Below are 24,091 nucleotides of genomic sequence, written 5' to 3' on the forward strand. Positions count from 1 at the left end.
TCTCTGTCCTGCACAGATCCCCCAGGTTCACACGCAGACCGACTGAAGTGAACGAGCTCATGAGCAGGTTGAGGTAACAGATGGACAGGCATGATGAGCAGCTCTCACCGCATGTGTGTGCAGCTCAGAGCAGAGCATAGACCCGAATACGTGAAGAAAGCTTTGCCAGTCTGTTAACAGGCATGAGCTCAGACTAATATGAAGGCATAGGCTTGCAGTGAGACATTTAACTGTTAGGGTAAAGGCTGGTGTACTTTCACTGCTTATAGTATTGTCAGATACAAGTTTCTTGGACAGTAATCTCTCTACCAAAACACTACCACTCAAAAATGTGGATTGGTTTTAAAGAAATCTCTTGAGCTCACCAAGACAGCATTTATGGTTTTGATCAAAACACTCACTCACTTTGTTTCAGCTTATTTGCTGCTTAATAAGTGGTCGCCACAGAGAAAAGAACCGCCAATTACTCTGGCATATGTTTTACCAGCGGATGCCATTTCTGTGGCAACCCAGCACTGAGAGTACAACACTTAGTATTGGGAGACACCCACACACTCTTCCATTTACACACTATGACCAATTTTAGTGTATCCAATTCACCAACTGTATACCTCAGGTGTCAAACTTTGCACAGTTTTATTCCAACCCTAATTAAACACACTGGATCAAACTAATTGAGTCCTTCAGGCTTGTTTGAAACCTATAGGTAAGTGTGTTGAAGCAGTGTTGGAACTAAACTGAGCAGGGCTGAGTTTGAAACCCATTGACCTATAATGAGGAAACCTACGGATATGGGGAGAACATGCAAACTCCACACAAAAAGGCTTCATTGTCTAGCTGAGACTCAAACCAGCAACCTTCTTGCTGTAAGCGACAGTGCTAACTACCATACCTTGATCAAAAACAGTGAATTATTATTATCTTAGGCTTAAGACTTTTTTTTAAACTGCATGGTTTGGTTTGGCATGACTTTTCGGGGGCTTTTTCACGGCTGTTTTCAAGCAAGCCATACGTTACCAAAATGTGCCGTTACACCATAAATTGCTTTTTTGTACTTGTTTAAAATGAGCTGAAACAACCAACACAATTTTTGAGTATTTTTAGGAAGCAGCTTAATTGTTTTAAGTTCAATCCACTTACATTTGTAAAAATGAATAAGTTAACTTAATTTCTTAATGTTGTCTCAACACAAATCACTTTTGTGGAACTCAAGCTCTGCTAATCACTGATTGGCCAGAGAGAATAGTAAATAATAGCAACATTATGCCTCATTCACACTAGCAGTGACTTTGTAGCTGCCTGTCGCTATGGGTGGCGATCTGCTGCAAATGCAGATCTGTGCAGGTTCACAGCATGGAGAATACAACCAGGCTCTGTGAGAGCTGAGATAGGATTACTTGAGCTCTACTGGTGCTCCTATTTGCTGTCGCTCAAGAAAGTCACTCCTCATTTGCATAAAGTTGAAGGATTCTCAACTTTGACGCGATGTTCGACATGCCTGCTTGATCGCCAACGATCGCTGTCGCTCACTCAGATGGAAGTTGCTCACGCTCCATTGAAATGAGCGACTGCTTGTCGCTCATAGTGTGATTGAGGCTTTAGATCTGTGACATGACACACCAAACTCATTCATTCATTAATTTTCACCACAGCGGTATGAACCACCAACTTATCCAGCATATGTTTTACGCAGGAGATGCCCTTCCAGCAGCCCATAACTGGGAAACACCCATACACTCTCATTCACACACATACACAACTGACAATTTAGCTTACCCAATCCACCTATAGCGCATGTCTTTAGACTTGTGGGGGAAACTGGAGCACCCAGGGGAAACCCACTTGAACAGGGGGAGAACATGCAAACTCCACACAGAAATGCCAACTGACCCGGCCGAGGCTCGAAAACAGCGACCTTCTTGCTGTGTGGTGACAGCGCTAACCACTGCACCACCGCACCGCCCACACCAAACTCTCTATATTTAAATAGTCAGCAGCAGCCATTGCTGTATTTTTAGTTCACATGACCAAACCATTTTCATATCATCGAGAGAAAAAGAGCATTATAGTCAGTAGAAGAGGTACAAATGTTCCTCTTATTGATAGTCAAGGAGCGAACGGGATGGGATGACCCAAAGTTTAAACATTTTTCATGTTTTTATAAACATTGTGGCAGTGCAACAATATCGATAATCCCACCAATTTTAAACCGAAACAGGCAGTGCCAAAGTGTGCCGTACAGTGGAAAAGTGTCTTAAAACAATTGTTTTCCAAAAGATCATTTGACAACGAACAATAAATAATTGATTTGAAATATATTGATGATATTTTTGTTTACATTGTAATAATAGTTGACAGTCATTCAAATTTTGTGTATATACAGCAAGTGTACAAACGCAGCCTTGGTGATGAGACTGTTAGAGACTTCTTTCAAATACATAAAAAAATCCTAAATATTTAAAACTTTTTTACAATTAATGTGGACTATGAAGCAAGCTCTTGTGTGTTTAGAAGAGATTTTATATGAATATATGGGGTTATAGCACAGTAAAATATCTAATTCAGCTGTCAAAAAATAAAACAATTATTCTACAGAATATACCAGGCCGTTTTCGTCAGAAATTGTGTCCTTCGAAAGGTAAAGGGTTTTTTTTTTTTCACAGATGATGTTTGATAAATAAACACAGATGAACATTTTTTTTGTACATTGTGCATTTAATAATATCTGATACAGAATGCTTAGAGTTTAGTCAGTTCTGCTGAAAAGTTGCAAAACAAAAGAAATGTAGCGATTACTTTGGGTGATGGCTTTGCACTTGATTTAACAGGCTGTGAGAACCACACTTAGAGCCACAGTCTAATACTGGTATGCAAAGCAGTAAAGCTGGATGAATGCCATTTTTTGCACGTGAAGTGGGCAAATAGCCAATTGGTGCCAATGAAGGTTGTTTGAATTGTTTCAGTTCTATTTGTTACCACCATTATCTTCATTATGTATTCTGTCTACATTTAATTGTTTTTTGTGTGTTCTTTACTTAATAATTTGTTTGTTTTTCCCTAAATATCTGTCATCTTTTCACAATCTTCATTAATAATAATCCAAATAAGAGACACTTTCAATGATCAGTTTGGCAAATAAAAATAATTATGATTTACTCACCCTCATGTCAATCTAAACCCAAAGGCAGCTCCAGACAGAATCTGTTGCCTTTTTTTGGTCATTTCTGTGAATCTGCAATGCATTTCAGAGTATAGCAGTCAAAAACACATAAAATAAAAAATAACTTATTTAAGGTTTGCGATGCAAATCCAATTAGAACCCTTTTATGGTAAACAAAGCTACAGCAGGCCTCTCATATACTGTAATACATTCACTAAAAGACAGAATGGGCCTACCCATGGGTAGTTTAATTATCTTCAGAACTCAAATGAATGAAGTGGTTCCATCTTCTGGGCAGGCAAAAGCTTTTTGTATGATGGGCTAATTAAATTATTGGCTTGTAACATCAATCATTGAACATACACAGAAGCTCAACCTTCCCAGTTTGATTTGCAAGAACAAACCTCTTTGGTTCTTGTAGAAAGTTCACATGTGCTGGGGTGGAGAGCATGAATGAACCTCAGTTTTGGCCTATCAAACAAGCATGATTGAGCTTTTGAATGCTGTGTGAACATAGTTTCAAGTAAAATGAAAGCCTAATTTATCAGAGTTTTGTGTAAAGATGAACACATTTCTTAGTGGTTTAGAATGAAATCTTAGCTGCACTTGGATTGCGCACCATTCTTCATATATTATGTTTTCTGTATTGGGTATGCAGTCCTTTAAAAAGAGTTTGTTCACCCAAAAATGTCAAATTATCTCATGATTTACTCACCCTAAAAGGGATAGTTCACCCAAAACTAAAACTTCTATCATCATTTAATCACACTTTACTTGTTCCATACCTGTTTGACTTTCTTTCTTGTGTTGAACACAAAGGACAAATCTTGAAGAAAACCTGTAATCATTGACTGTTTTTTTCTACTATGAATGTCAGTGGTTACAGGTTTTCAGCTTTTTTAAATATCTTTAGTGTTTGACAGAATTAAGAAACTCATAACGATTTGGAACCACTTGAGGGTGAATAAACAATGAGTATATGTTTGTATTTTTGGCTGAACAATCCCTTTAAGCTGTATTTAACTTACTTCTTTTAGTCCTGTCTATTCATTCATTCATTTTATTTTCAGCTTAGTCCCTTTATTAATGCGGAGTGGCCACTCCTATCCGGTCTGGAGTTATCTAAAAAATCTTGGGCTTTTCTACTATGGAAACAAGTGGCTTATTTTTATCAGCAGTCCAAAACGAATCCATGCATTTTGTAATTGTAAATATCTATATTTAAAACTTTATAACTTCAGGTGAGCATCGTCTATCGCTATCGCCTTTTTTTTTTTATGTTTTTTATTTGTTTTTGATGTATCTCTCAGTGAAGAGAGAGAAACAAAACACAGTCCAGTCCACCTGAGGGCGCTAATGCACCAAAGCAAATGCACCTCAAAGGGAGGAGAAGATGACAACAGTGCTCATCAGAAGTCACACAAAAAGGCACTTTTTAGTATAGATGTATGCGCTTCATTGGACTTCTTTTTTTTTTTTTTTTTTTCTTTTTGCTGCTGATTAAAATGAGCCCCCGTTGACATTGTAGAACTGAAAAAGCCATGATAATTTTTTAACATAATTCCAACTGGAAGTCATGTATACCTAAAATACCTGGATGGTGAGTAAATCGGGATAATTTTAATTTCTGTGTGAACTAACCTACAAAACTCCTTAAGATAACTCTCACATCAACATTTATCACTTTTGTCTCACGTTTTTTTGGTTTGTCCCTTTTTTTTTCATTCTTATCATTTCTTTCTTTGTTCCACCCCCTCAGATCCCCATTCCCTGACTACCATAAGCTGAATGAGGATGGAGAACTGTGGCTGGTTTATGAAGGGTTAAAGGAAACTAACAGGTTAAAGAACAGAGAGAGATGAGAGCATGTAGAAAAGGCCCAAAAATCGGAGCTTTCAGCCTTCTCATCTCTCCATCCTCACTGATTTCTAAAATAGTATTCATCTAACCTTAACCTTGTGTTCAAACACTAGTGCCAGCAGAACATTCTCTCTTAGTAGAGTGTCATGGATCAAAACGTGCAAGTTCTAGTGTTAATAGTGTTAATACTTGACTAACCAAAATAAGATTGGATTGCAGAAGTCTTTTTTTAAACAGCATGTGGAAATAAAGTGGTTAGAAATGAGGTCTGAATGCTGACTTCTGCATTGCAAGAAAAAAAGTGTCTTCTCTTTTTGGGAATGGTTCACTCAAAATACTATTTGTTACAACATGTTACAACCTTTTATTAAGATTTATATAGTCTGTCAGATTTCAAAGACCATAAAAACTAATAAATAATAAAATAGTTAATATTAATAATAATCCAAAAAAAAAAACACAAATGTACCATATCCCAAATCTTTTAAAGGCCCAGCATTGTGTTAGAACCAGGTATTTTTTTTAGCTCGTGCATTTAAATTTGTGTTTGATTTGATATACTTTTAACAATGCTAAAGCTAAACAATTAAATTAAAAAATAATAGTTTAATAAAGATAACAAAAATATATATTTTCAACTAAGATTCAACTATTTTTTTTAAAATTAAATAAGCAAAATAGGTGATTTAAAAATAGATACACTTTAAACATATTGAAGTTTTATATTCTAAAATAAATGTTAAAGGAGTTAATAAAGGTAATTTTAGGGAGTATTTGTACATCTAAAACATAAAACCAACCTTTTTTTGGTAGTTCATTTATACATCAACAGTATTTTGAGGACCTAAACTGCGATGTAAGCTCTGATCCTCAGCCAAAACTGTCTACTATGACTTCAGATGGCCTGGAATATAGGAGCATAGAATACTATATATCTGTGTTAAATTGTCCTGATGTGGTAAAAAGAAAAATAAAAGTTCTTCAGAATTTCTCCTTATAGGTTTCAAATTGTAGAAGTGTTAACAAACCATTAGTAATAAATAGGCCCAGACAGAATCTGCAGACATTTTTTGTATATATATATATATATATATCAGTATCATAACTAAAAACTTATTTAATGTTAACCATGCAAATCCAGTTAGATACACTTATTTGATAAACAAAGCAAGTCTCTCATATAATATATCTACTAAAAGACAGAAAATATTACTTTACGAACTGTATTGTAAATAAATCAAATGAAGACTTTCATATTAGTCAATAATGTTACTGAAATTAATTAAAAAACTGAATGAATATAAATTTACACACATTTACAGAAGTAAATAAATAGACTCAATGATGGGCTAAAAATCTGCAGATTTCTGTGCACGCAGATACCATGTAGGCCTACTAATAAATCAAAACTGGACTGAGTCAGCTTCAATTTACTAGAACTTCATCTATGTTAGGCTCCTTTGACACAATCTACATTATAAAAGCGCTATAGAAATAAAGATAAATTGAATTACAAACGTTTCATCTTTGAATGAACTATTCCTTTAGCGCTTCTGTCTCAAAACAGAATCTAAAGTACTAAAGAAGTACAGTTGAAGTCAAAATTATTAGCCCTCCTGTAAATTTCATTTTTAAATATTTCACAAATGATGTTTAACAGAGCAAGGATTTTTCATAGCCTTTCCTATAATATTTTTTCTTCTGGGGAAAGTCTTAAGTGTTTTGTTTCAGCGAGAATAAAAGCAGTTTATAATTTTTTAAAACCATTTTAAGGCCAATATTATTAGCCCCTTTAAGCTATTTATTTTTTGATTGTCTACAGACCAAACCATCCTTATACAATGATTTGCCTAATTAACCCAATTCATCTATAGTTAAGGCTTTAAATTTCACTTTTAGCTGAATACTAATATCTTGAAAAATATCTAGTAAAATATGATGTACTGTCATCATGGCAAAGATAAAATAAATCAGATATTAGAAATGAGTTATTAAAACTATTTTGTTTAGATATCAGTTTTAAAAAAAAATTATTTTTGTTAAACAGAAATTGTGGAAAAATATACAGAGGGGGGCTAATAAAGGAAAGCTATTAAATCTGACTTCAGCTGTATATTTCCATTTGTATACTCCACTCAAAGCCTGTATCTGTGTGTGTCTGCGCAGGCTGTTGGAGTCTCAGTTGCAGGCTCAGCGTCGCTCTCACGAGAACGAGGTGGAGGTTTTACGTGGAGAGTTGCAGAGTCTTAAAGAGGAGAATAATCGTCAGCAGCAGCTGTTGGCGCAGAACCTGCAGCTTCCTCCAGAGGCCAGGATTGAGGCCAGTCTTCAACACGAGATCACACGCCTCACCAACGAGAACCTGGTCAGTACTAACACTCTCCTCATGCTTCAATATACTGTATGTGGTTCTCAGCATCCAGCTGGACTGGCCATTGACTTAAACATAACATTGTTTAGTCAAATAATAAAAACTACAAAAACGTCATCGCCTGACAGCTTAGGTGTTTCATAAATGTGGATTGATTTGTAGATGTGAGTGGAACCAGTTTAAGTGTAATCAACTGTTCTTCAAAATATGAATTAACTGATTCTGGAGCCTACAAGATGTAATTAACATTTAGCAGATATAAGTAAATGTTTAATAAATGAAACGATAATCTAATATATATATATATATATATATATATATATATATATATATATATATATATATATATATATATATATATATATATATATATATATATATATATATATATTTTTTTTTTTTTTTTTTTTTTTTTTTTTGTGGACAAGGTTATATTTCTTATAGTTTGGCTGGAATTAAAGCAGTTTTTTTCTATATATATATATTTATATGCTTATATATTCATGTATATAATTTTACTTTTAATGCCCCAATATTATTAATATTATTAGCCCCCTTTTTCAATGGGCTACATAACATAATTACCCTAATTGTCCTAGTTAACCTAAAAACCTAGTTATGTCGTTAAATTGCACAATACTAGCATCTTGCAGAAAATCTAATAATGTATTATGTACTGTCATCATGGCACAGACTAAATAAATTAGTTATTAAAACTATTATGTTTAAAAATGTGTTTACAATACCTGTTAAACAGCACTTGGTATACAGAATACTTATTTGGTAAAGAATGACATTTTAATTCTAAAATGTTATACTTTTGCTTAATATATTTTAGATATGCCATTTTAAGTATTTTTTTTTGGAAATAGACCAACCATTAATCAGTAATTAAGTCATTTATATCAGAGCCACACCATAAGGAGTCCATATCTTCACAGATCAGGGCTGTTTTAGCAGCATGAGGTGATTATATTAGTCAGATGGTCCTAATATTTTGGCTTATTGGTGCAAATGTCAATGAATTGCCAGTTTATGAACCACTGACTAAATATTAGGCATGAATGTTTATATATATATATATATATATATATATATATATATATATATATATATATATATATATATATATATATATTTGTATTATCTGACTCCTTAACTGGGAGTCTATATGAGCATCAAAAGTGGTTTGAAAGCCCTTTAGGCAATATGTAGTTATTTTAGCACAACCTCACTTTGCTCTATTGCGATTAGACAACTAGCTCAAAAATGACTGTGGTGACCAGAAAACACAACCTAGAGTGGGAAATAGGCTTGCTTACTGAAAGTCTTACATCATGTCATAACCACACGTGATGTGGTGCAGCGACTAACGATATAAGGTATCTGTTCTGTGTTAAAAGGAGTTTTTGTCCTAACCATCTGCGACGTGCACAATTTCTGTTTTAAAAGTATTTCCGCAATGTCACAGCAGAACAACAGCATATACTAGTTAGACAATGATCACCTCGGGTACAGATTATGTGCTTTATCCAGTGTTAACTGCTCCCGATAGGAGTTTTAATACCGTTTTATGTGACATCTACTACTGAAACCACCAGATTTTTCTCTAGATAGTTCAATAATTAGTAAACGGTTTGAAAATGAACGTCAGAACTGTAGTGCAACCTAACATCAGTCACTCAGTTGCCTATCAATAATGTTAAAGAAGTTTAACGTATATTAATTAGATTAAACGCCTTTAATTTTTTTGTCGGGAGTGCAATAGCTGGTATTTAAATGTTTTTGTCATCTCACGTCACATTTGGTGCAGAGAGCCAAATTGCTAGTTGCTGGAATTGCTTGCTGCGTTGCCTGTTGTTAGGACATGGTGTAAATTCACCGATTCGTTCTATTGAGCATATCCATATTTACTCATACTTGTTTTCACTTCACTGATGATGTCCGTGTTTATCTTTATCTCCTACGCAAAGAAGTTTGCACAATGATTGATTTTATTGAGTTGTTGATGGACTTTAGTAGATTGAATCTTTTTCATCAATTGAATAGACTGAACTTTTATACTGCAATACAAACAGCTTTAAAATTTTTCACATAAGTGGGTATCTAGATGATAGACCTAGAGTCCACATAATTTGTCTAAAGAGGTCAAGCTTAAAGTCAACCTGTTCTTACTCGAGCTTTCAATGGATGTGAAATGATGTTTAATGCAATGATCATAACCGTTGTGTATCGTATGCGTTTGGACATAGGTTAAATATCTGGATAACTGATATGAATTTAAATGAAATCCACGTTTTAAAGTGGCTCCTAATGGATGTAAAAATTGGATCTTGGGCAGATTTTTATATTTACACGTATAAGATGTGTAAGATGCGATGCGATTTTGCCAGTGTAAATGCAGCTATAGATGCTCGGCTTCTGGTGGAGTACACATTCCCAGTGTCTCCCATTGAAAGCAACCGAAGAAATAACTTAATTATCAGTTGTTTTCTGTGATTTCTGAATAAATTATTTCAGATTTACTCACTAATGAAATCTTGGAATGTGATTTTGGGTCTGAGTGCTGTGCCGTGGCGTTTGAGGGCTCGTCTGATGTGGAGGTGTTTCATTCACAGGAACTTCACTCTGATGATCCAAAGGAGTATAAAGCCTACAGAATCAGCATGTTACGCAGGATGGTTGTATGTAGGAGTGTGTGTGTATGTGTGCGCGCATGTATCTGAACACTAACTGACACTTGTGTGTGTTGCACAGAATCTGAGCTGCGTTGAACTCTAACTGTGTGTTTAACCCACAGCAGTGTGAATCAGCCCACCTTTTTTTAATGTTTCTCTCTCAATATCTGGGTGAATTTTACAGAAACCACCGTCCAATATTTATATTTATAATAATTTAATATATATAAAAGCCAATATATATGATTTATTTTTATTGTTGTAAAAGATACGTTGTTTTATTTAGCTGACTTTTTTTTTACATTTTAATGCATTGGAATGGACTTTTATTTGTGAGATTCACCCAGCTTTGTTTCTTTTTCTCTACTTTTTCTCTCTGTTTAATGAGTTGCATGGAGCGATGAAAGACAGAGCTGATATCTTCAGATTGTTGCAGTTTGACCTGCTTTGTCCCGATTAACTAAAATAAACCCTATTTTCCAATTCCTGCCAAAGAAACTCTAGTTGTGCTTCTAAATGATGATGATATGTGTCTGTGTTGGGACAGGATCTTATGGAGCAGCTGGAGAAACAGGACAAGACCGTTCGTAAGCTGAAGAAACAGCTCAAAGTCTTTGCAAAGAAGATCAATGATCTGGAAGGTATGTGTGGAAACTCAGTCCAATAATTACTTGTATTCTATGAGGCTGATTAAATGTACATTTAACATTTTGGGCCCCATCATACTCCCCAAAGACATGTTTGGCACGATTTCCTGCTATTTTCAGACCAGCGCAACCCTAATTTTCATGTTTTGCACCACGATGTTTAATTAGCAAATCCATTTGCGCCACTTTCTGGGCTCATTGGTGTGCTGGTCTAAAATAGAGGTGTGTTAAAGCGCACTGTTGAAGCATTGCTATTTCAAAGAACTGAAATAGACTTAACCATTGACCAACTGAAAGGTCGTCTAAAGGCCAGCCCAACAAATTAAAGAAATAAAATGTTACAAAAATTATTATTTTCTACATAAATTTAAAAACATATTGCCTCTATGCCTTCATCATGCCTTTTTTCAGTTCATTCATGACAATTTGCTTTTGTATAATGTTATTAATAATACAGTATTATTTATTATATGTATAATTATATTTGTTTTAATAAAATCAGGTTTAGATTTGTTTACCTGTTGGGTTTTGGAGATGTATAGATCTTCATATGGGGCATAAGAAAAGGACGTGTATTTGGATATAACTCAGTTTTTTTACCACACTTCATTATTATTGTTCATTTATTCGTTTGCTGTAAATTAGAACTGAATTTTGAAATAGTTTGGAAACAAATCTTCGCGCTTTACAAACAAAATTATACATGTAGGCTAATGAATGTCTTCAGTGGAGTGCGTACAACACTGTTTCCTTATCCACAAAAATGAAGCAGTAAGAGTAAAAGTAAAATAAAGAGAAAGTAAAGAGGCTGAATGGAGGAGGCTCGTTGTTTATCCTCATGCTACAGATGGTCTGTTTAACTGTTTTCTCTCTAGTGAAGCATTCAGTGTTTACACTTACAAAGTCCGCCATATAAATAGCAAATGTGCCATGCACACTGATTCTTAAAGGGAATGAGAGACACTCTGATTGGTTTAATGCATGTTATGCTCAAAAAGCCCCCATAACTCATTAAGAGAATAAGCGCAACCCTGTTAGACCATGTGCCGAGGCGCAGAGCGTATTTTTCCATCCTTAAAATAGCAAAAGTGGATTCGGACATTGCCTTAATGCTTATGCGTCATGCGCTTTAGACTTTGCATCTAGACCATTAAAATAGAGCCTTTTGTCTTAATGTTTGTTTATGTGAATGTTTATCTACAGTGTGTAACTAAAGGCAGCCATGGGTCAACTTTTGTTTATGTGAATGTTTGTCTATGTATTTAGGCAGATATTTTGAAGTCAGGTATTTTAAAGTCTTAACTTTTGTTTTGTCAATGTTTATTTATTTTAGGCCATCACAAGTCAACTTTTGTTTATGTAGATTTGTGTCTATTTTAGGCTGACACAAGTCTAAACTTTTGTTAATTTGAACGTTTTGTCTATGTATTTTAGGCAGATATATGTCAGTGTTTGGTTATGTGGATGTTTGTTTTCATATTTAAGGTGTGCACGAAACTTTTGTTTATGTGGATGTTTATCTATGTATTTTAGGCAGTCATAAGCCTTAAATTTTGTTTACGTGAATGTTTGGTTATGTATTTTAAGTGGGCACGGGTCAGCTTTTGTTTATGTAGATTTTTGTCTACAGATTTTTGGCAGGTACAAGTGTTGAATTTAGTTTATGTGTATGTTTTTTTTATATATTTTAAGTGGGCACAAGTCTAAACTTTTGTTTATGTGTATGTTTGTCTATGCATTTAAGGCTCACATAAGTCAACTTTTGTTTATGTGAATGTTTGTATACAGTTGAAGTCAGAATTATTACCACCCTTCCCCCCCTAATTATTAGCCCCCCTGAATTATTAGCCCCTCTGTTTATTTCCCTAATTTCTGTTTAACGGAGAGAAGATTTTTTCAACACATTTCTAAACATAAAAGTTTTAATAACTCATTTCTAATAACTGATTTATTCTATCTTTGCCATGATGACAGTACATCATATTTGACTAGAAATTTTCAAAAACATTTCTATACAGCTTAAAGTGACATTTAAAGGCTTGACTAGGTTAATTAGTTTAACTATGCAGGTTAGGGTAATTAGGCAAGTTATTGTATAAAGATGGTTTGTTCTGTAGACTATCAAAAAAAAAAACTTAAAGGGGCTAATAATTTTGACCTTAAAATGGTTCATAAAAACGGAAAAACTGCTTTTACTCTAGCCGAAATAAAACAAATAATACTTTCTCGAGAAGGAAAAATGTTATCAGACATACTGTGAAAACTTCATTGCTCTGTTAAACACAATTGGGGAAATATTTAAAAAAGAAAAAAAAAATTCAAAAGGGCGCTAAAAATTCTGACTTCAACTGTATGTATTTAGGCAGGCACAAGTGTAAACTTTCGTTTATTTGGAGGTTTATGTATTTTATGCAGACATCAGTCAGTGTTTATTAATGTGGATGTTTGTTTATATATTTAAGCTGTGCATGACTCTAAACTTTTGTTAATGTGGATGTTTATGTATTTTTGGCAGGCACAAGTCTTAACTTTTGTTCATGTGGATGTTTGTCTAAATATTTTTGTGAGACAAGTCTTGAATTTAGTTTATGTGGATGTTTCTCTGTAAATTTTAGGCAGGCATGAGTATGTACGGTATTTTAGATGGGCACAAGTCTTAACTTTTGTTGATGTGGGTGTTTGTCTATGAATTTTAGGTGGGCAGATGGACGTGTCTCCAGGACAGACGGCTGACGAGCCCGTTCATCCGGTGAACATTCCACGCAGAGAGAAAGATTTCCAGGGAATGCTGGAATACAAAAAAGAGGATGAACTCAAACTGGTCAAAAATATCATACTTGGTAAGATACCCCTCGTCACGCGCGTACCCATCACATGTGTGGGTACCTGCAGGCCAGCAGGAGGTTGGGGAGAATTTAATATATGCTAATATCTGATAGTTTTAGCTATAGTAATTTTACAGTAAGGACACATATCAACCGAAGCCTTTTGTGCTTTGTGAGCCTTTCTCAGGTTAGGGCTATGTGTTTTTTTTTTGTTTTTGTTTTTATATCAGAATGTTTGAATTAAAAATTCTGCCGTCCTACAGTAAATTTCCTTTTTAAATTACCAATATAGACCACTGGCACCTACCGATATAAACAGTTTACTGCCAATAAACTGTATCTTGTAGTGTGTGTTAAGCATAATTTTTTAGTCACAGCTGACTTTTGGCAATCATTTTCACTTCCAGCTTGGTGTCACGATTTTAAAGGGGTCATGAACTGAGAAACCAAAATTTCCTTAAAAAATAAAAGAGGGCACATTACTTTAAAAACATCCTGTAAGTTTCGGAGCTCAAAACTTTGTTGTTATTCTAAAAACAGCTTAAATTGAAGGCAGTCTGCCAAAATGACAGGAAAGGAAATGTTCTATTCTATGAGATAATAGGGTGGAATAAGCCCCGGCTCCACGGAAAAGCAACATCAACTTTTAATAACTGTTAATATGCAAAACTGTTAGCCAATCAAGTCAGTGGGAGTTTACCTTTGAGTCTACAGCTATCTGCCACACCTATTCAAACAGAGTGTTCTGATTTCTCTGAGGGCTCAAAACAGCACAAAAAAGTCAAATTGCTTCAGAAATATAATGTATTTTGGTGTAAAAATCTTGATAACATTATTAGTTGACCTCAGAGAACACTCACTTGCCCATTTTGAATCCATTCATCCGTCAATACTTAGCGCCATTCTAAAATGCCTTAATAAAAATAAAAAGAGGACTATCTCTGATTACTCCATCTGTAATTCTGCCAGAGCTGAAGCCTCGTGGTGTGGCAGTGAATCTGATACCAGGTCTGCCCGCATACATCCTCTTCATGTGTCTACGCCATGCTGACTACATCAACGATGACCAGAAAGTGCGATCTCTACTCACCTCTGTCATCAACAGCATCAAGAAGATCCTCAAGGTCTCGATACACTGACACAATTCATGTTTATAATGTTCCAACTTACAGACTTTACAGGCACTGTCTTTGTAGATTAGTATTAGAAAAGCATAAATATTGTTGAGAGCAAATAATTAAGAATCATTGTTTCCCTTTCCCATAACTCTACAGAAACGAGGTGATGACTTTGAGACTGTTTCCTTCTGGTTGGCCAACACATGTCGTTTCCTGCACTGCCTGAAACAGTACAGCGGTGATGAGGTGAGAAATCACATACTGTAACATGAATATGTACATAAATATTAGTGCTGTCAATTGATTAAAAAAAATTTACTAATTAATCACACTTTTTTCTGCAATTAATCGCATTTAAAAGACTGAAATTTGTAATTTTGTATATTTAAACGTAAAATGAATTTAAACGCAAGACAAAAAACTATTTTAAATTCAAAATATGATTGTTTATTAGAATTTTTGTTTAAAATGTAACACAGATATCTTCATGTAAACAACACACCTGCAATAAACCATCACGATCCTCAAACTGTTGGCTTGACAGCCATATTTATTGAAATAAAAACACAGGCATGTAAATGCAATTTGAATTTCAAAGCAATCAATGCCAATAAAGAAAAAATTGATTTCCGTGTTGGATTCTAAGTGGACTGCAGAAAAATGCCAAAATACAGCCGTTGCAAATGTGGAAATTGGAAAATTTTAATAATAAAGTAATGAATACAAACAATTGCACTCATTGAAAAGTTGTATTAGTAAGAGTTGAGAACATTAAATATAAAGTAGAAACAATTTTGTATAGTACCCCTTTACATTCAGCCAGTTAAGACAGTCCAGTCTGTTGACATTATCAGGGGACAATGTGACCCTTTTCTTTTTAATGGTGTGACCTGAGAGTGAGAACAGTCTCTCATAAGCAGAATCTCAGAATCAGCATATGAATTTTGGTGACTAATTTTGGTCCCACTGGTTCTACCACAAGGACGTAAGAAGGATCAAGGGGTACATCAAAGGCACCCACAGGTACGTTGTTGTCACACCAAAGACTAATTAAACTCTTACAGGGACTTTGGTCACACCATCTCTAAACATTTAATTCTAAACAACTTTGAGAGATACACCATCTGCGATGTTTAGGTGTTTGTTCTTTTTGCTAGGAAACGCTTGTTCGCACACACAAACACACACACACACACACACACACACACACAAACACATACCTGCTTTACAAAAGTTGCGTTTAAGGCAGGAAACATGTCAAACTAATGAAACATCTTAAAGGCAGAGGAATGGGCTGTCTTTGACAGCTTGCGACATCATCTGGCACTTTCAGAGTACATTTACATGGACACCATGACTCTGATTTTAATATGATTAAGATAATACTCTAATTAAGAGTCTAACATGTAAACAGTGATTTTTTTTTTGATTACCTCAAAGGATCACGAGTCACAAAATCCGGAGGTTTTTCTTTCCGTTCGCCATGTGGTATCAATTCCATTAAAAAAAGTCGAAAGATTAAAAATGAAACATGAAATTACATGAAACTCTGGAGGAAACAGTGACAGCACTAATAAATATATATGACCCTGGACCACAAAATCAGTCATAAGGGACTATTGTTTTGAAATAAGCTTAATGAAAATAAGCTTTCTGTTGATGTATGGTTTGTTAGAATAGGACAATATTTGGTGGAGATACAGTTATTTGAAAATATAGAATCTGAGGGTTCCAAAACATCTGAATATTGAGATAATCACCTTTAATTTTGTCTAAATAAAGTGCTTAGCCATGCACGTTGCTTTTTAAAAAATTTGTTTAGTTTAGTATAGGAAATTTACTAAAAATCTTAATGAAACATGATCTTCTCTTAATATTGTAATGATTTAGGAAAAATAGAAAAATTATTAGCCTGATTTTGTCTTTGTAATTTTTGAATATAAAAAAGGCATTTTCACTCATTTTTACTACATTTTTACTGATATTTAATATTTCATTCACACATGCAATTGTCAACTCATCATGCCTATGAATTGCCATCTTCAGTAGTGCCATCTTCTATTTTTTTTTCAACTGTGAAACAAACAGTATCTCAGTTAAATGCTGACATCTTGTGGACAAACTAAGTAGTGCAAAAACATTATATGCATGTTTAGACAAAAATCAGACTACAGTATGGGGGTTTAATAATAGTGTACTGCTGTTTTACTTACAGGTTAGATTTAAAAATGTAACTTGTTTCCAATCCTCCCCACATCTGATTCCAGTCCATAGCTCATTTATTTTAAGTGTCATACTGGTCGTTTTGATAACCAATCTGAGCCTTTTCATCACAAACAGATGGAATTGTATTGAAAAATTCATGTTAAATCATTGGTGCGAATGATCAAATGACACCATTAACCACTGCTCTCCCCATTTCTCCAGCAATTCATGAAGCATAACAGCCCAAAGCAGAATGAACACTGTCTCTCTAACTTCGACCTGGCAGAGTACCGGCAGGTTCTGAGCGATCTGGCCATTCAGATCTACCAGCAGCTCATCAAGTGTATGGAAAACATCCTGCAGCCCATGATCGGTGAGCATGAGGCCTCTAGGTCTTTATTTCTCTTTATCTGTATTAAAGATGCACCAACGGACCAGCCAGACTTTATGGTTTGTTATAATTTAACCTGCAGTTGGAATCTGCCATGAAAAATCAAGGTTGGTGCATCACGAATCCATATCTCTCTTCTTGTTTATTAATCCCTCTTTCTGTTGCTGTCATCAGTCTCTGGCATGCTGGAACACGAAACCATCCAGGGTGTGTCAGGAGTGAAGCCCACGGGTCTCCGCAAGAGGACGTCCAGTATTGCAGATGAAGGCACGTACACACTGGACTCCATCATCCGTCAGCTCAACACCTTCCACTCCATCATGTGTCACCACGGCACTGACCCCGAGCTCATCAAGCAGGTGGTCAAGCAGCAGTTCTACATCATCGGCGCCGTCACCCTCAACAACCTGCTGCTGCGCAAGGACATGTGCTCCTGGAGCAAGGGCATGCAGATCAGGTCAGTGCAGCATTTAACACTGTATATGTAGACCAGATGAAAATACAATGCCAATGAAACGTGTGCAGTAGTCAATACATTTATGTGTTTACACAGTAATCTTAGTAAATTCTCATTATTTAGAGGGACTTTTTGATTTCTGGCTGGCCTTTATGGCTCAATTGGCTCTTCATGTGTAATTGGCTCAAAGCAAATTCATATTTTGTTTTACTTCAGTGTGTTCTGTTCTTTTATAAGCTTATACTAGTATCTTTTGTTCATATTGCATGATACTGGTGAAGTGATCATTTTAAATGTTTCTGGTCCCAAATCAAAACTCAGAAATGGTAATTAACCACTGATAGGTAAAAGGGATAGATAGATAGATAGATAGATAGATAGATAGATAGATAGATAGATAGATAGATAGATAGATAGATAGATAGATAGATAGATAGATAGATAGATAGATAGATAGATAGATAGATAGATAGATAGATAGATAGTGTAGCGAAATTCGCTCAATTTATGAATATTAATGATTAATAATTACAAGTTACTATTAATTATGAATATTCAGAATTAACTTATAGTTAATTTAACAAAATAAATATAACAATGACTTCGCCCGCTTGTCTGAGCAGACTCTTTATTTGTTTATTTATTTAGAAAGGGAATTATAGCCTGCTTCTTGTGCAATAGAATAATTTTAGAAGTTTTATTAAACTTTGATAAGCTGGTAGCAAGGATCTTTACCATTAAAGTGACCATTTCTGTGCGGCAAGACAAAGACAATCCAGTATGGTTATAGCATGATTTATTGACTAGTCTAAAATATAACGAACAAATGTACACAACATAACAACAGAAACAGAAAAAGAAAGCGAGGAAATGAAGAGTTTAGACGCATGACTAATACCTGTATTTCTGGGTCTTTCTCTTTTCCTGTGACCTTTCTCTGATGCTTGGAAGATAAAGTCTTTTAAGAAGTCCTTGGTCGTTTGCGTGGAGTTTGCGACGATGATCTGAGGATGATCTAAACTTTAAACTAAGTTATAATTTGCTGAAAAATAAGAAACGTGGACTCAGTCGAGTCATGCGGTACAGAAACTGACCTTCCCTTGTGTCAAGGACCTTCTGTTATAATTTGGGGGTGTACCAGGTATTTAAGGGTATTGGTCAGGTCACTCCCAGTTTGTCATGACTGACCAAAGGCGTGAGAAGAAAAGTCGCTTTCATATTATATTATATTATATTATATTATATTATATTATATTATATTATATTATATTATATTATATTATATTATATTATATTATATTATATGCGTGTGTGCTTGTTCAGGTATAACGTGAGTCAGCTGGAGGAGTGGTTGAGAGATAAGAACCTCATGACATGCGGCGCTAAAGAAACACTGGAGCCGTTGATTCAGGCTGCGCAACTACTGCAGGTGAAGAAGAAAACTGATGAGGACGCCGAGGCCATCTGCTCTATGTGTAACGCCCTCTCCACAGCACAGGTATATGTCTGTCTGTCTGTCTGTCTGTCTGTCTGTCTGTCTGTCTATCTATCTATCTATCTGTCTGTCTGACTGATATTGTCTGTCTGTTTGTCTATATATCGTCTGTCTATTTATCTATCATCGTTTATCTGTCTGTCTCTCTGTCTGTCGATCTATCTATTATTGTCTTTCTGTTTATCTATATATATTGTCTGTCTGTCTGTCTATATATAGACTGTCTGTCTGTCTGTCTATCTATTTATCTATCATCGTCTGTCTGTCTGTCTGTCTGTCTGTCTGTCTGTCGATCTATCTATTATTGTCTCTCTGTTTGTCTAAATATATCGTCTGTGTGTCTATCTATTTATCTATCATCGTCTATCTATCTGCCTATATATAGTCTGTCTGTCTGTCTATTTATCTATCATCGTCTGTCTGTCTCTCTGTCTGTCTATCTATCTATCGATCTATCTATTATTGTCTCTCTGTTTGTCTAAATATATCATCTGTCTGTCTATCTATCTATCTATCTATCTATCTATCTATCTATCTATCTATCTATCTATCTATCTATCTATCTATCTATCTATCTATCTATCTATCTATCTATCTATCTATCTATCTGTCTGTCTGTCTGTCTGTCTGTCTATTATTGTCTGTCTGTCTGTTTGTCTATTTATCGTCTGTCTGTCTATCTATTTATCTATCATCGTCTATCTGTCTGTCTGTCTGTCTGTCTGTCTGTCTGTCGATCTTTCTATTATTGTCTTTCTGTTTGTCTATATATATTGTCTGTCTGTCTGTCTGTCTGTCTATATATCGTTTGTCTGTCTGTCTATCTATTTATCTATCATCGTCTGTCTGTCTGTCTGTCTGTCTGTCTGTCTGTCTGTCTGTGTCTGTCTGTGTCTGTCTGTCTGTCTATCTGTCTGTCTGTCTATCGATCAATCTATTATTGTCTCTCTCCATCATCTATCTATCTATCTATCTATCTATCTATCTATCTATCTATCTATCTATCTATCTATCTATCTATCTATCTATCTATCTATCTATCTATCTGTCTATCTGTCTGCCTGTCTGTCTGTCTGTCTGTCTGTCTGTCTGTCTGTTATTGTCTCTGTTTGTCTATTATTGTCTGTCTGTTTGTCTATCTATCATCTGTCTGTCTGTCTCTATTTATCTATCATCGTCTATCTGTCTGTCTGTCTGTCTGTCTGTCTGTCTGTCTATTTATCTATCATCTATCTATCTACCTACCTACCTACCTACCTTTCTGTCTGTCTGTCTGTCAGTCTGTCTTGTTTTCATATTTAAGTCTACATTTATCACATTATGTACATTAAAAACTACATTTTAAACACATCTGTAAAAAAATCAGTTTCAAGATCAGTCATAAGAATATAAAATTCTTGCTCTAATTGTCTGGTTTACTGTGGTAATATTCATAGAATAAAATGCTCCATATGCAACATTTTGCATGTTAGAATAGCACAGAATACTTTGAAGATTTTCAAGGTAAACACACACACAGAAACCTCATCATCTCCGATTTTCTGTCCAGATTGTGAAAGTGCTGAACTTGTACACGCCTGTCAATGCGTTTGAAGAGCGAGTGTCAGTGTTGTTCATTAGAACAATACAGGTATGTTTCAAAAATTCCCTTTCATACTGTACTACTACTTGCGATATCCAAGTCAATATCTCTTTGTGAGTTATTGTGAATGCTTCATCCTAAGTCTTTCTTCTGCCAGACGCGTTTACGGGATCGAAAGGAGTCGCCGCAGCTTCTGATGGACACCAAACTCATCTACCCCGTGACCTTCCCCTTTAACCCCTCCTCCCTCGCTCTGGAAACCATTCAGATCCCTGGCAGCCTCAATCTGGCCTTCCTCACTCGTGTGTAGACCTGTCAATCACCTCACATCAACCAATCACATGGCAGGAACGGGGAGCCAAAATAAATAAATAGAAAAAAAAGATGATCATAGGTAAATAAGCCACACACTTAAAGAGAATGCAGTTTAGATCATGACATCCCCTCTTTTTTGCTCTTCTTCATCACTTTTGTTCATTCAATAAAAGGGTGAATCTCACAAACATGTCACGTATGTGTTGATCACGAAAATCTAAATGTTATAAGTACTATATTTACCATAAAAAAAATGAATCATGTCGTTATATTAGAACATAAGGATTTTTGTTATTTTAATAACCAAACTTTCACATTCATTCTTATTACTGTATTGTGAGATATATATTTATACAACAGTTCTATCTGGTTCTTGAATCTGATTGGCTGATAGCAATATTCTGCAATAACAACACTTGTATAGCCTCTTCACCTTTGTGTGTTACTTTGCTCACATACAGTGACAGCAGATCAATGAACTCACTACAATTTGACAAATATCGCAGCTATTCGACAACATAAAGTACTTTTGAGGCTTTTTAGGTAAGAATGTAGTTGTTAATATTGCAACTATGCAGTTTATTTAGAAGGATAGTGCCTATTTTAAATATTTATCACTTTGGAAATAAAGCACATCAGCATCCATCAGCCTGTCATACTGAGCAGAGCAAAAAGGGTTGACGTTCCGCCATAGGATGGCGACAGAGACTGCATAACAAGCCCTTATAGGTGAAAAACCCAGTGTAATTTCAAACTACAGCTGATCAAATCATTATAAAACAGGTAAGTGCCATTCTAAATTTATCTCTCTTATTTGTATGTTTTAGTGCTGTATTTATACCATAGTAATCTGGTAATGTTTGCTTTGATTTGGCTTTTACTGGGTTAATTATTGTGATCTCCCGATTGCAATAGAGAAATACTAGGAAATCTCTGTAGACTGATGGCATTTCATGCCGTTCAGCCTTATAATCTTAAAATGTGAGCAAAAATCAACTGTTTTGTCATCGCTTTTTAGACATTACGGTAGAGAATCATTCAAATAGTAGCTCTAAAAAGAAGTTTGTGAAGTAGCAACGACTGTTCTGACAACAGCTGTAGATGTTAATGAATGGCGGAAGAAAGTAGTTCCTAATACAAAAGGATTTTTAGGCTCTCTGTGTTTGATCTTCTATTTTATATACACGATTATGCCGTCGAGCTGTTGTATAAACGCAATATCACATGAGTAGCAGTGCGATATGGCTGTATATCATCACTGGTGGGATACTAGAGCAACACACGCTTCGCATCAGTGCCGATATACAGCCATATCGCACTGCTACTTGTGTGATATTGCTCATATATCATTCACATTGTACTTGAATTACAAAATTGTAACTTTAATTAATTGTAAATTAATTAAATATCTACATTTCACTTAAATACAGTCAAAATGTCATTCAGAATCTACTTTGACACTAAATTGAATGTGAAAAAAAACAAACATGTTCCTAAAAACTGGATTAATTTTCTTTATGGTAAATATATTCTTCTTATTTTCATTTGATTGTGGCGGTCTGGATTTTGTTTTGGTGAGATTCACCCTGGAATATTATAGAGATATTTCACTTATTAAATGTTACGGAGGGAAAAGCGAAGGCTGAAATAACTCATTCTAACACAAATGCCTTTTTTTGCCAGAATATGTTCACGGGGCTGTATAATCGTATACATATATAAATATCTATGAAATATGTATGATGCTAGGATATTTTATTTATTGCTTTATCAGATGTTTGTTTGTTTTGTTTTTTCTCAAATGCTAGCTAACATGGATATCCAGTTGGAGAACGTACTCTAGTCCGCTGTGCTCATCCATATCAGACAAATAACTTAGACTTCTGGGTAACAAACTAAACAAAAGACATTGGAGCTCAGCTGATTTCTTTAGCATAGATGTTTATTCGTTAGTAACGTGGTGATGTTGATTAGGTAATAGCTAGCTAGCTAGTAGTCACATCTGGTGTAACTCTGGCGGAAAAATAACTCAGCATCTCTTCCTCAAGAGCCTCATGTTTACATCTCTGACATTCAGGAATCATTTGCAAAGAGATGGTAGAGTCCAGACCCAGTGCATGATGGGATTGTTTGGGTTTGCCTTCATATTGACCTGCTCTGCCATTGTGGAACATATCAAAAGCCAGAGGTCTAAGCGAGAGTTTGTTCTAACGTAGGTTCAGTTTTGGCTCCTCACAGTACAGGGGTGTGAATCTCATGAAGAAATGTTGGCAAATATCAAGTAAATTGACAGATTTTGTACTCAAAAAAGAAAAATTTCGGAACACGTTGATTGCATTTGTTCCATGACAATTATCACTATTGCTTACACTGTAAGAAGTGGTCACTTTACTTTAAAGTTTGAGTAAACCCATTGCTTTTTTAAACGATTACTTCACTTTATTTTAATAGTGAGGAAACCAGTTACTTTAAAGGTGCTGTATGAAAGTTTTTGACTCTTCTAAAGCATAAAAAAATATAATTGAGAAACACGCTAAGTGAACATTCTTGTTTATCTGAAAAACAATGCTGAAGTCAGATATTCTGATTTGAAAATGTGTTTTCCGTGCCGGAACGCTGTCTGCTTTGGTTCTTTTAACCCACCCAATGCCACTTTAGCCAATTATATTTCAGCACCCTGGGTTGCCTTGATGGTAAATAGTGTATTTCATTCATTCATTCAGAAAGGCACTGAAAGCATGTGTGTCTGTGACTGAAATGCAACCTCTGGTGGACAGTAGCAGACTCCAAATTGAGACGCAGATTCAGAGTTCCACATGAGGTGGTTATTAATTAGCAAATAATATAAATATTATGAACGTAAACATTAGGTGAGCAGGTTACATTGTAACCCCATGTCCTAACAACACACTATGTGAAGATATTTGAAGTGAAAAGCAATTTGGCTGTTTGCACCACACGAAACATTACAGAAATTTAAATACAGC

General features: G+C 35.1%; 1 protein-coding gene across 1 annotated transcript in view; it reads left to right on the forward strand.

The window, feature by feature from the left end:
- myo5aa (myosin VAa) overlaps nt 1–23,530 on the forward strand; it is a 160,270-nt gene extending 136,740 nt beyond the window's left edge. Inside the window, exons 30-42 of the mRNA XM_056478058.1 lie at nt 17–73; nt 4,920–5,000; nt 7,187–7,385; nt 10,010–10,075; nt 10,617–10,710; nt 13,413–13,556; nt 14,511–14,665; nt 14,816–14,905; nt 17,087–17,237; nt 17,430–17,712; nt 19,036–19,210; nt 20,757–20,837; nt 20,947–23,530. Coding sequence (XP_056334033.1) covers nt 17–73; nt 4,920–5,000; nt 7,187–7,385; nt 10,010–10,075; nt 10,617–10,710; nt 13,413–13,556; nt 14,511–14,665; nt 14,816–14,905; nt 17,087–17,237; nt 17,430–17,712; nt 19,036–19,210; nt 20,757–20,837; nt 20,947–21,099 — 1,729 coding nt within the window. The 3' untranslated portion in view covers nt 21,100–23,530. The remainder of the gene's footprint in view (nt 1–16; nt 74–4,919; nt 5,001–7,186; nt 7,386–10,009; nt 10,076–10,616; nt 10,711–13,412; nt 13,557–14,510; nt 14,666–14,815; nt 14,906–17,086; nt 17,238–17,429; nt 17,713–19,035; nt 19,211–20,756; nt 20,838–20,946) is intronic.
- Nucleotides 23,531–24,091: the final 561 nt, after the last annotated feature.

The sequence above is a fragment of the Danio aesculapii genome, chromosome 18 (assembly GCF_903798145.1).
Source record: "Danio aesculapii chromosome 18, fDanAes4.1, whole genome shotgun sequence".
NCBI lineage: Eukaryota > Metazoa > Chordata > Actinopteri > Cypriniformes > Danionidae > Danio > Danio aesculapii.